The sequence below is a fragment of the Lagopus leucura genome, unplaced genomic scaffold, assembly GCF_019238085.1.
Source record: "Lagopus leucura isolate 7727_CA_CO unplaced genomic scaffold, USGS_WTPT01 Super-Scaffold_741, whole genome shotgun sequence".
In the NCBI taxonomy this organism is placed as follows: domain Eukaryota; kingdom Metazoa; phylum Chordata; class Aves; order Galliformes; family Phasianidae; genus Lagopus; species Lagopus leucura.
The window spans coordinates 9500494-9513225 of NW_024962256.1; the positions used below are offsets into that span (position 1 = coordinate 9500494).

At 40.1% G+C, this 12732-nt stretch overlaps 1 protein-coding gene across 1 annotated transcript in view; it reads right to left on the bottom strand.

The window, feature by feature from the left end:
- Positions 1 to 825: 825 nt before the first annotated feature.
- ADAM12 (ADAM metallopeptidase domain 12) overlaps positions 826 to 12732 on the bottom strand; it is a 167805-nt gene continuing 155898 nt past the window's right edge. Inside the window, exons 18-23 of the mRNA XM_042863889.1 lie at positions 11741 to 11849; positions 9393 to 9528; positions 8630 to 8738; positions 8317 to 8499; positions 4236 to 4363; positions 826 to 2193 (exon numbers count right to left, since the gene is read on the bottom strand). Of these exons, the coding sequence (XP_042719823.1) occupies positions 2130 to 2193; positions 4236 to 4363; positions 8317 to 8499; positions 8630 to 8738; positions 9393 to 9528; positions 11741 to 11849 (729 nt within the window). The 3' untranslated portion in view covers positions 826 to 2129. The remainder of the gene's footprint in view (positions 2194 to 4235; positions 4364 to 8316; positions 8500 to 8629; positions 8739 to 9392; positions 9529 to 11740; positions 11850 to 12732) is intronic.

Sequence of the window (12732 nt, forward strand, 5' to 3'; positions counted from 1 at the left end):
AAAATACTGCTTGAATGCTCTTCTATAACATCTCAGTTGCAGCATAATGACATATACCTTTCTTTGTACAATCAGTTTCTTCTGCTGCATCAGGAAATAATATTGCTATTGCAAACACAAAACATATTCTAATTTTAGTAAAATCTTGTAACCACTTCCCTGCATATGCTTTATTTTTTTTCTTTACGCTATAATGCCATTGGCTTCACTTCCCAGATTTCTAATTATTACTCCAATGTACACATGCTAAGTGGTGCCATTAAACATTTGAATTCTTGGTGCAAATAGCTACGAGGTACTTTTCAGTCATTTAATTAAGTCCTTACCTTTGACTATTTACAATTTCACCTTTTCAGTGGTTATCAGAATGTCTTTGATGCAGCATGATCACTTGCTATTCTAAAAATGGAGTGTTTGAACCAGGGAATTCAGGTCATACTCTGCTGCATGCAGCGATGTCCCTTCCCTCTTCCCATTTAATGCACACGTTACTGTTGCTAGGAATGAGTTGAAGCATTTTAAATACAACATATCTCAACTACTTAAAAATCCTCATCTAAAAGTTCTCAATATTACCTGGAAATTTTGTTTTCAACCTCATTTCCAAGCCTAGGATCAGCTGATATCCTCCTGTTGTAGCAGTTCTCTGTATACAGATCACCTGCGGCAATGGTGTGGCTGCTTGTGTTCTGTTGTGCTTTATTTTGCTATCCATCAACAAATTAACTATGGTTTATTTTTGTTTATTTAGTTTAAGCACGAGTGCTATGTTGCTAAAATGGGGAATAAGTGGGGAAAATTAAATACGATTACTGAAATGATATCCAAGTTTCTATTAATGCTTTTATTTTTGCTTTAAAAAAAAACAAAAAACAAACACAAAACTACAGGCATTGAGGAAACTAGCCTATGTAAGGTAAGAGCTTCTTCCTCCTCTGTTCCAACTGGTATTTGAAAGTTGTTTCTATTACAGCATATGTGAAACACTGGTGTTCAGCAGTGCTACTGAGAAGGTACCAAAGAGATCAGACGTAGCGTTGGCACATACCAAAGAGATGAAGTTCTGTCTTCATGTCTTAAGCTAACTAAAGGTGATGTTCTAAAATACGTATTTTGATTTCAAAACTAAGAAACCCAGAGCAATGTTTTAAGAAGTTAAATACATAACAGTAGTAAATACGGAAAATACAGTTGACAAGCAGAGCAATGAGGCAAAAGAAAATAAGTATAATAGTTGATTTTTTTTTTTTTTTTTAAATGTTAATTCTTTGTCATGCTTGGCTTCCCCCCACCCCTTACATGTAGTGTGTCTTCAGTCTAAGCAGTACAGGTATGCAACATAGTGAGATGGTACTACCTTACATGGCATAGATTGAGCTAATTAATCAAAAAGGCAATGACACTGGAAGGCCTGATATCTGCATCAGTATGTGCTAGCCACGTTGTCTGAGGAAAACGAGGTCAAAAATACAGTTTTGAGATATATACAGTACTTCTTCACGAAGAGAACTTGTCCAAAAGAAAGACATCCTCTTTTAGCACAGATTTCTCGACAATTTCAAACAGTAATGTGAAAACTGAAATTACAGTACAACTGCTAACGCTGAGAGATACTTTGGTAAATACCACTGTGTGCAGATATCAGGCATTTCACCATGTTCCAGATGGTTTCCCCTGACTACATACGTAGTCAAGAGTTTGCTATGAACTACTGAGATTGAATTTTCTACACATTTGATTTATCCATGAGAATCAGCGCTCCTTATAGATCAAAACTAAACACCCTATATAGGACCAATAGAGCAGAGTTATTCAAGTTCACTGAAACATTACAAAAAAAAGGCTTCCTTTTTAGGAAAACTCAGCCGTGGTAAAAATATCTACTACAGTGCGCTGCACTGTAATAAATATTCAACATAAATTAATAATTTACAAGTACCTGAGCAAGTATACAGAGCACCATAGCACAGCACAGCACCAAAGGCAGTAGCTCAGAACTCTTAAAAAATAATGCTGTTTTAAACATTAAAAAGTCTAAGTATTGTCATAAAAATGAACTCCGGCTGGAGTTGAAAGATAGTGCAAACTTCTGTCTTCACTTGTTAAAATAAAGGTGCCCAATTTCCTCCTCATTTCACATCAGCAGCAGCATTGCTGGACCTGGGTACCGGCGGCGGATGCTTGGGAGCAGGTCTGTTGGAAAGAGAACAGCAAATTGTTACTTCATCTTTTGTTAGGTCTCAGTGCCAGCATCGGGCTCGAGTCGTGAAGAACAAGGGTAGCACTTTGTGGTGAGGGCTATCCAAGCTGACTTGGGGCAATACTGTGGGGCTGCCATGCTGAGACAGTCCCCCTGGGTACCACCATACACCCTACAGGCACATGTATCACGTCATACCAGTGGCACAGCAGCCACCTCCTCTGAGCTCAGGTGTGAATTGCTGCCTGGCCAGGGGATAAGCTCAGTGTTTCAGGTATTGTCCTTTCTTTAGTGCCCATCAATTTTGCACCCTTTCAAAAATGCTACTCTGCATCACAGAGTAGCAGTTGGTTTGAAGCAATGGAAGCAGTCAGTTGGAGATGCTATTACTTTCAGATTACCCTACTAGAAGACACAGCCTGGAGCTTAATCAAAGCACCCTCTTCAAGTCCTTTTGCTAGAAGTATTAGAAAACTAACTTGACTCTATTTTCTGAGCAATGTTAAATGCCTCAGTAGAGGAATTCCTATGGCTTAAAATGCTACTTTTATCTTCCCTACAGGTCACAGAATCACACAGGAGTCACAGAATCGTAGGGGTGGAAGGGACCTCTGGAGATCATCTAGTCCAACCACAAGTACGTGTAGGAATATGAAGAATTTTGAGTAAGAAAGTAACAATTACTTTTATTTTATTTTTAACAATTATTTTTAACAATTTTTTTTTCCTAAGGCAAGATGATGCTCAGATAATGTGGTAATTCTATCTTCCTCATAGGGCAACACTGTGGCACAATATCATTGTGTGATGTTTTTGGACAGCTGGGAATAGGAAAGCATACTCTAGGAGAAATGGGGTGGGGTTGTTAAAGCTTTCTGTGCTGCTCAGACCTGTGGGTTGACTTACTGCAGTTTGCCTACAACTAAGCTGCCTCTTGCATGTATTTCTTTAGGGGCTACGCATGGATTAAAAATAATGATGTCGTGTAGTTTTATCAGGCAAAGAGTCTAAACTGCACTGCCTGCTAGCATTCTTTTGTCTAGGAGTTAAAATTTGAGTTTTTATATGTAAAAGAAAAAAAGCAGCCAGAAAGTTTTCATTTTTTCCTCTATGATAAAGTACAACTGAAAATCTTTGCAACTCTTCCCCCTTTTTTTTTTTTAACTTAGCTTCCTATCCACTTTTTACTTCACTATGTCTCCTTTTATTTACATGTATACTTATATAATTGTAAATATACCAATAGGCTCTTTCCTGTATAATGGAAATCTTGCATTTCTCATCCTTTCATCTTGAGTGATACTGCACTTCATTACAGTTATGGGATGGATTACCTTCTGATAGCTGTGAAATATAAAATAATGACAAAACCTCTTTACAAGCAGTGCCTGCCTGTAAAATATTTTTGATTTAGTGAAATAATCCATACACAAAACTTGCAAACTTGCATGCATTGTTGAGCCTTTAAATCTTGATTACACTTTTTTCCTCTGCAGCTCTGGTAGGGATAATCATTTCACTTCTAGATTGATTTTTGTTTTTTTAAACATCAGCTTTCAGACGCATATGATGCTTCTGGTGAATATTTGAGGTAGTATTTTTGGATGATATAATGTTCTGCTGTGGAATCTGCAAACAGAAAACTACTTTTATTGGTGTCTGACTTGAAAAGCAATGTTCAGTTCTCAGCCTAATTCCGTAGGTGGGATGGCTGAATAGGACTATTCTGCAAGAGGTTATTTCTTTTAGAAATTGATACTTATTGACTACTTTCTCTCACAAGGAACAGCAGTAGTAATTGGGCAGTCAGACCTCCATTTGTATCATAAATGCTCTTAGTCCTGCGGCAGTCAGTGCAACTGTGCCAATATCCTCTTGGTGGGAATCCCTGGCTTTCTGATGAGCAAATAGAAGATGCTTTTCATGTATCACTCAGCAACAGTCACAGCTCCTCAGAGCACAGAGGATCTGCTCTAAGATATCTCAGACCTGTCAGTGCTGTGTTACGAGTCAAGCCATGTTGAGGAGAACCAACCTTACAGGAGCAATGTGAGGCAGCGCTTTCGTGTGTCCGAGCCCTGGGGTGCACGCACTGTTGTAACGAGCTTTGTTCAAGGGATCTGCTGGTAGAGGCTTCCGAGGAGGGTTTGGCTTGTGGTTTTCCTACAATAAAATAGAAATTCATCATATTCGTCTCTAAAGCTGGATTTATCATATCTTTGCTCTAGCTCGGTGGTTGCTAGGTTCAGCACAGTTGTAGACCTATTTAATGAGAATATTCTAATGTATTTCTAATAAGTAGGCACCTATGTTTTAAAGAACATTTTATACTTCAGGGATTTGGGTTTTTTTTTAATCTTTATTTTAGAGATAGTGGGTGCATCGAGATTGAAATTTCAGATTATTTGGTGCTAAAGGAAGAATAACACAGAATGAATACATACAGATGTAAAAGAAGATATAGAGAAAAGTGGCAGAACTAGCAATGACATTAAAATACAGACTTAGATGAGCATAGATGTAAACTGCTCAATTCCAGTTTGAACTGGGAACGTCTGTGATTTTTTTTGTTGCTGTTGTTTAGAGACGCTGTTGTGCTTTCATTTAGTGGAATTACATGATTCATTAATAGGGAACAGAAGTCATCTGTTGGCAGACATGAGCTCATGTCTCTTCTGTGTGGTCCCTGAAGCCCTGCAAACAGGGCAGGGTGTCTACTTGTGGTCTTCATTAAGAAGAACTGGGACAGATTAACTCTCCAACGTACCCAAGATCTCCAGATCCATCTGCTATGGATCTCACCACGCTTTCTCTAAAAACATTGCACAGAGTAATTTCACCCTTCACTGTTAGTTTGCTGTAACTGGTAAGGTTGACCAAGAAGAAACAAGAGCTTACAGGCATAATTTAAAGATCCCTTGAAAAATGTAATCAAAACAGACCCCTAAAGGCATGAGTTACTCATGAATAAAACACCAGTTTTCACCATTCGTTTTGAGCATCCCTTTGTTTTCTTCCTTTTTGTGACAGATGTTTTACTCTTTCAGAAAGGGAACACAGGGTGACTATCAGTAGGCATTCTAAGAATGGATTTAAACAAAAGAAAGTAGGGAATGAAAGACTTTCTGAGCAGCACAGAGCAGCCAAGGACAAGTGGGGCTCAATCATGGAATCATTAAGGTTTGGAAAGGACCACAAGGATCATCAAGTCCAACTACTGACCCTTCACTACCATATCCACTAAACCAGGCTCGTTAGTGCCACATCAGTTGCTTTTGTTTTTTTTCCAACCATTTTATTTGGAAGAAAGCTGGCTGGAATGGCTAACCCCTGTGTGCTGAGTCTGGACAGCCTAAGGAGTGAGCATCTTCTGTGGCTGAGCATGAAGGTAACCTTGAATGCCTCACCCAAGTGAATTCTTTTGGTTCCCTTAGCTCCTCACGTGAATGTTTATTCTGAAGATGCTGACCCATCACTCATACTGCAGAGGTAATTTTGGTGGGTACCAGCTGAACACCTGATTCATTTCCTGACCAACTTAATGGGGCTGGGAGATTAATACTGACAATGAATCTGGCCCCTTGATTAAATATGTTTGTATTGTGAAAGCACCTGAAAGTAGAAGTTGTTTATTAGTTTAGTTAAATACTAAATATTGTTAAATATTAAACCTGGCACCAGTTCATTTGCTGCTGCTTTTGTTTGTTTTATTATTTTTTTTAAACTATTTTAATTAAATCTTAAAGGGAAATTTACTATGAAGTAATAATTAATTCATTGCCAGCTCAACGGCCACTAGAGGGGAAGAGACTTGTCTTCACCTCATATGTTGTGTCTTATTTACCCACTGCTCTCAGCCAGAGGCAGCAGGAAAGGAGCTCATGTGCAAACACCTCTCAGAGGAGAGAAGCTGAACAAGGGAGATAGAAGCAACAGAAAAGTGAATGGTTTGGGGTGCTCTTCTTCAGCAGTATATTGCAACACTGAGTCCCTGGATGATTGGTATAAATCATGTAGCAATTATTTTTAAAGTGTTTTCTCTCTTAACCCTGTTGGATGCAGTTCCAAGCAATTGGTGCAAATGCAATACTTCAGGTAGCATCTACATGAATTAGACCCAAACTATTTTAAAGCTAATTTACATCCTCTAAACGTTGAGGGGGTAAATAACTAACTAAGAAAAATGTTTTCTTCCCATGCAGTCATTTACACATCCCTAGAGTATAGAAAGTTATTTATTTTTGACAATCTTGAATTATGATTTTGAAAGAATGCACTCTTGCTTGTTCTCTAAGTTGCCTTGAGTTGTTCCCATGTTTGTCTTGCTTCTGTCTCATACAGCAACTGAAAATTGAAAACACTGTTATTTTGCTTGATGGAGTTGCAATTAATTTCAGCTGCTAAGCTGAAAAGCTGCTTTTGTAGTTTCAGCCCTGTCAGATTTGGGTCATGATGGTGCTGGAGAGCTAGTATTCTGCTTTGTGGGATTTGAAGAGGTGGGCATGTATGTGGGGAGAACTGTAGTGATTGCATTTGGTCACTTGCATTTGCTGTGGCTGGCTGGGGCAGATGTCCTATCACACTGAGAAACGCACAGTTCCTTTTCGATGGGAAGCCCTTTCTCCTACTTCCCTGTGCTAGTGAGGGCTGGCTTGTATGGTGCTAGATGAACTTTTTTTAGTGAACTATTTGACAGAGGAATAGAACAGCACTTGTACTTAAAATACTAATTTTGACCAATGTGAAATATGCAGTGTTCTAAGCAATGCAAGGAAACAAAAAGTGAAACCATCAGAGCCAAAGACAACACCAACCAGTACCGGTCCAGATCTCCCATAAAACCTATTTTTGAAAGAATCAATATTTCCCATTCCCTTGAACGGGAAAATAAATGACTAGCAGGATGGAAGAAGAAAGAACTTGAATACTTTGAAAAAGATTAATAAACTGTCTCTACTTTTAAAAGTCGATTGAACCCAAGTGATTCAATGTTCAGACATCCAAATTAAAACCTTCTACACTCTACTGTCATAATATCTAAACACAGTGGCATGGCAGATCAGCACTGTCTTGTCCCTTTTTACTTCTTTGCTCATTTTGCACCTATCTTCCAAAGCACTTCCCAATCCACCTGCTAACCCCTGAGAAAGTGCCGTGGGACCAACTCACAAGGTTGCTGCATGAAGAAAGCACTGTCCTTGGCCGTCGTAGCCAGCTTTCTAGTATGCACAATCCCTCAAGCCACAGCTGTTTGAGTACAGATTTGAGGTAAGTAACTGCACACAGACTAATATGCTGCTCAATTAAGATAGCTTGGTGATAATGACATGCACTTCATTTTAATCTTGTAGTTTATTTTAAGCAGCAAAACATCTATAAAACAAAGCTAGCTGGATGCCTGACTCCTTTCCTAAGACTCAATCATGTTACAAATGTGACCAAAAGAAGAAAGAGAAGTTAGTGACAAGAAAAGGGCAATGTGATATAGACAAGTGCACAGACAACTCCATCTATCCTGAACACTGCCTTGAGATGCGTCTTATTATAAAGCAGCTCTACTTAAACAGTGGAAGAAGAGGTAGGTGTACATGAAATAAGTGTGGACAAGCAGAAGTCTTTCTTCTGAGCTCTGTGCTCTGTACCAACCCAACAAATCACATGCCCTTTAGAAGAACTGAACTACAAGCCAATACACATTTTGTTTCTGGGCAAGATATTTGTAATTTGACTTCTTCAACTATATTATTACTCTTATTACTTCTTCTACTATATTATTATTTGTCACCTTCCTAACAGCCCTGTAGCTTCCCCTCTGGCTAGGCAGGACGGGTCTGCCCATGACATGGAACTTGTTTGTACTGCTGTGTCTTCTGAGTGGTGGAATGTTGGGATTGGTGCCTCTATTAACAGAAACCAAGACTGCCTTCCCGGGTACAACGGGATCTTAAGGCATTGCTATTATCTACACCCTATTCCTACAGTGCAAAAAGTACAAAGACTAGACTATGGCTAAAGGCAAAGGGGAAAGATGAGAAAACCACTTCATTCCTATTCATTATAGGTGGATATTCGCACATTCAATGTCAGACAGAAGTTGAAAGGAACTCCATGGTTACCTGGGAGAGCCTGAGCGTGGGGTTGGCAGGAAGGGGCCTTTCAGGCCCTGCTTGGTGGCAGGGTGGCTGGGGAAGGGGCGGCAGGACACGCTGAGGGGTCTTCAGCTGTGGCACATGGTGTGTCTTCACCGGGTCACTGATGTCAACGATCTGATAGGGCAGCGGGCGCCTTGGGCCATCTCTCTGCAGAAACCAACAGCCGTAAGCTCCAAAAGGAGCTGATACAAGAGATACAGCTCTAGAAATCTCTGCTAATATACTATCGTATGTTACTTAAAAGCTATGAATCTCATTTAACCTCTTAAAGACTTACTTTTTGCATGTTTGTATTCTGTGGCTTCATGATGAGATTTTTACTGAGAGACGTGGTACGAATGTGACTGGGCTGAGATGATCTAGAAGATCTCGCTGGGCTCACAGACCTGCAATACAAGTGTATATGTAGTGAACACAACAGTCTGCTTCATGGCATTTTTTTTAAACAGTAATCTCTTTTCAGAATGAGATTTCACAAGGACTTGCTGACTTTTTACAGTAAATAAGGGAAGTAAAGATTCTCTAGTGCTCCTGCAAGAATAAAAATAAATATTGATTTTTTTTGGAAACCAGTGGTCTGTTAAATTAGCTCCTGCAATCTGTGCCAATGCAGCTTTGCAACGCCCAAGAGACTCTTCTAATGAACCTAGCATTTAAACAGTAATGACCTCAAATATGGAAGCATCGGCTCACTCGCCTGAGTGTAGATAAAAGGCCATGCAATGTAATGAAACTGTTTGATGCAAACGGAAATAAAAGTAAGACTTCCTTCAGTTCCAAATTTTTTTTATTGCAAACGAAGAGGTATGCAGTCAAACCAAACCTCACGTTATTACTGACAATCAGTGACGTTTAACTAAATCAGAAGAACACTGCTGATAACACTGGGTGAATATTTCTAAGGCTGGATCTGTGTAAAGCACTGTCAGGCCATTCCGAGATAAATGCTGAGATGAGGTTTGCTGTGTTCACAGTTATTTGCTACTCATATCTTTAAAGATAATAATAATAGGGAGCATAGTTATAGAAACCAATCATACCTTAATTTCTCTATCGTCGTCTTCTTACTTGTAAACAGCAATCTCATGAGAGTCTTCCTTTTCAGATACATGATTGACCCAGCAAAGGTAAGGCACAGAATGGTGATCAACACTCCTACGGTTAAACTCTTATTATCTGCAACAAAACACAGCCAGTTAACTTCTACCAAGGGCCATCTGTATTGAAACTTGCCCTGTACTACTACTGATGCCCAGCCCCGGTGACTGCTGTTCCAGAGTACTTTAAGCTGTGAAGTGCATTGCTGGGACCTAAGTGAGGCTCAGCAGAGATGCAAATCCTGGCTGGATGACTTCCAGCTGGAAGCAAGCCTCATTTTTAGAAAGAGGTAAGCAGCAGCTCTGATACTGATGGCTATGTGATGTGATCATCGCCCGGAGGAGGGGATGTTGTGGTTCTGCAGGACTGCTGACCTAGAAGTGCACCCTCCGACAGCAGGAGATGCATATTTAAACTTTGCTCTGGTAACCTATCATCACTGTCTCAGCCTTATCCTGGTGGAACTTTGGTCAGCTGGCTCTCACCCTGTATCAGGGCAGGGGAACGCAGTCAGCAGCAACACGGGACCTGATGGGTGTGAAGTGCTGCAGAGCAATGCATCCCCCACCATTTCTAGAAGATGGATAAAATTATTACATTTGATCATGCAATGTAAATTAATTAACTTCTCTACTTAGCAATTATATATTTAAGACTTCTTAATAAGAAAAATACATGGTCAAACACCTGGGTTTACTCCAAGTCAGCTGGGAGAAATCAGTTACTAAATGCTAATGAGGCCACGTGCTATGTTTGACGAAGATAAACGCATTTTATTGAGCTAATTCTTCAGTAATTTGATTTAGAGATGTGCAAACTACTCAGATCATCCCAACCACCCTGTCAAGCGCTCATATTGAAATCCAAATGTCAAGGATAGAGAATTAGGTCCTCTCACAATTTCCATATTTGTTTGTTCCCACGTTATTAATTGCAGCGCTGTCTTTAGAGAATAACACACTGAAAACAGTTTTCTGTTAAACTGAAGCATTAGCTTCTGAAACACAAACTGCAAGAATTACAAAAGATAACCTGTATTTGTCTTCAGTTAGCACTGCCTATGCAGCACGTTATTGTAATATATTTGTAGCTCCCTAGATACTTTGATACAAGATAAGCTGAAAAGGGAATACAATGCTTTAGAGCAAATCTGAGCAGAAGAACATTTAACACACAGGTAGTCACACTTGTTCAGTGCCTCAGCACTGCTCCTTTGCTATCTTACCAGCTGGTAGGTATTTAAAAAAAACAACAAAACAACAATTCAGCAGAGGAATCACATGTGGTGCTTTGTCATGGAAATGACAGTGATGTCATAAAGCCAACATTGCAATTCAGAGCAGGATCTGGCATGGAGAGAATACAATCCTTATTGGTTTTGGATGGTATTATTCATGTGAAAATGGGCAGCTCGCTTTCCAGCAAGTTTGAGGTTATATATGGATATATGGGCAGGCTGCTGGCCCAGTCACTTGCTCAGACATAAATCAGAAATATCTCTGTGGAAGTCACTAAAGTTACAGTACTGTGGAGAAAAATTGGCGAGTGATGATTATCAAATCCTATAAAATTGCACTACGTGTAGAAATAATTCCTTCTGAGGCTGGCCAGAGATGGAGGGAGATACTAGTGCCAATGTTCTGCAGACTGAACAAGGGGAAGCTGAAATACAAATTACAGAAAATCACTCGTCCTACTGCTATCATATGGGAAGGGAATTTCTGCTTAACTTGCAGAAGCTTTCTACAAAATATAGTTAAAATCAGAAATCACCTTTGTTCCACAATGCAGAAATATAAAACAATAATGAAATCCTTCTAGAAGCACAGTATCAGACTTCTGATTTTTCCATGCACAGAAATGCTGCATGTCTCATCTTTGCAGCTTCCTGCTTGCAGCTTAGGCCAGTACCACATCCTGCACATTTTTGGGGAGCTACTAAGGCATGGTTGGAAGGGATATTAAAGCCAAGCATGCCTCTCTAGGCAGCCTGTGCCCTCTGAGTAAAGAATTTCTTCCTCACATCTAACTCAACTTGATCATATATCTTGGAAAAAAAAAAAAAGAGATGAGATTCACCAGGACTACTGTGGCTTTAGTTAAGCAGGAAGAGCAATGCACTCAGCTGGCTTTGGCTTTTCTTCACTAGATTTGCAAATTGGTAACCAATGCATTTAGAATAAGCTGTTTTCCAGGCTTCCTGCAGTCCTGCAAGCTCATTGCTTGCAAGGTGACATTTTGCATTTCCGTTATCATGGAAGCAAGAGCTAAAGCATGAATTATTACCCACCTGCTTGCCTGATGGGCCCGCTGTCCACACTGCCACCAAAGCCTGGCTTGTCACAGTACGGAGGAGCCCAGTCAGCCTCACAGTGACAGTTCTTTTTGTTGTTGCAAACCTTCAAAAGAAAAGACAGACGGCCGAACATGAAAAGGATTCTGCTGTATAACTGTGAACAGCACCGACCAACAGTGCCTCTTAATCAGCTGGTGACACAGCTGAGCGAAATAAAGCTCATGTCACAAAAGAGATGTACTGATATTTGCTCCTTGTCACAGCTAGGATGGCACAAAGCAACTCCAAATACAATGGGAAGGAAGAAAAAAAGCGTTTTACTTATGTAGCAGGTAATAGTTTGAGTTGCATCAGCCTACAGCTTCAATAACCACAGTAAGGATAATCAGACACCTCTTAAGTCTTGTTCTCTCTTTGCTTCCAGCAGCAACATTGTCTGCTTTCTAACTTCTGCTCCTTTTACCTTCATAGGAAGAGGAGCTGCTCCGTGTTGTTAACACCATAAAGCTTTGTCAGCTCAGTTGATCTCTCCTATCCATTAAGGTCTCATGTCAGACCACATGCTGATTTCTACACTGCTCAGACCTCCAGCTCTGAGATGCAGCAGTTGCTGGAAGAACGTGTGAAACCGGGTGCAGGGCAGAGGAGACCCTTCCTCTAGTATTATATTTGCATGACCCATACAGACACATAGAATCACACAACTATTGGAGTTGGAAGGGAACATCTAAAGGCCTGCAGTTAATGGGGAAACCCAGAGGTCCATCATGTGCTCAAAGCCCATCCCCTGACCTTGGGTGCCTGCAGGGATAGGCACTTCCACCTCCTGTGCAGTGCCTCACTACCATTACTGTACAGAATTTCTTCCTTAAATCCAATCTAAATCTCCCCTTCTTTAGTTTGAAACCATTTCTCCTTGTCCTTTCACAACAGACCCTACTACAGAGTCTGTACTCTTCTTTCTTTATGGCTCTTATGATCTGCCA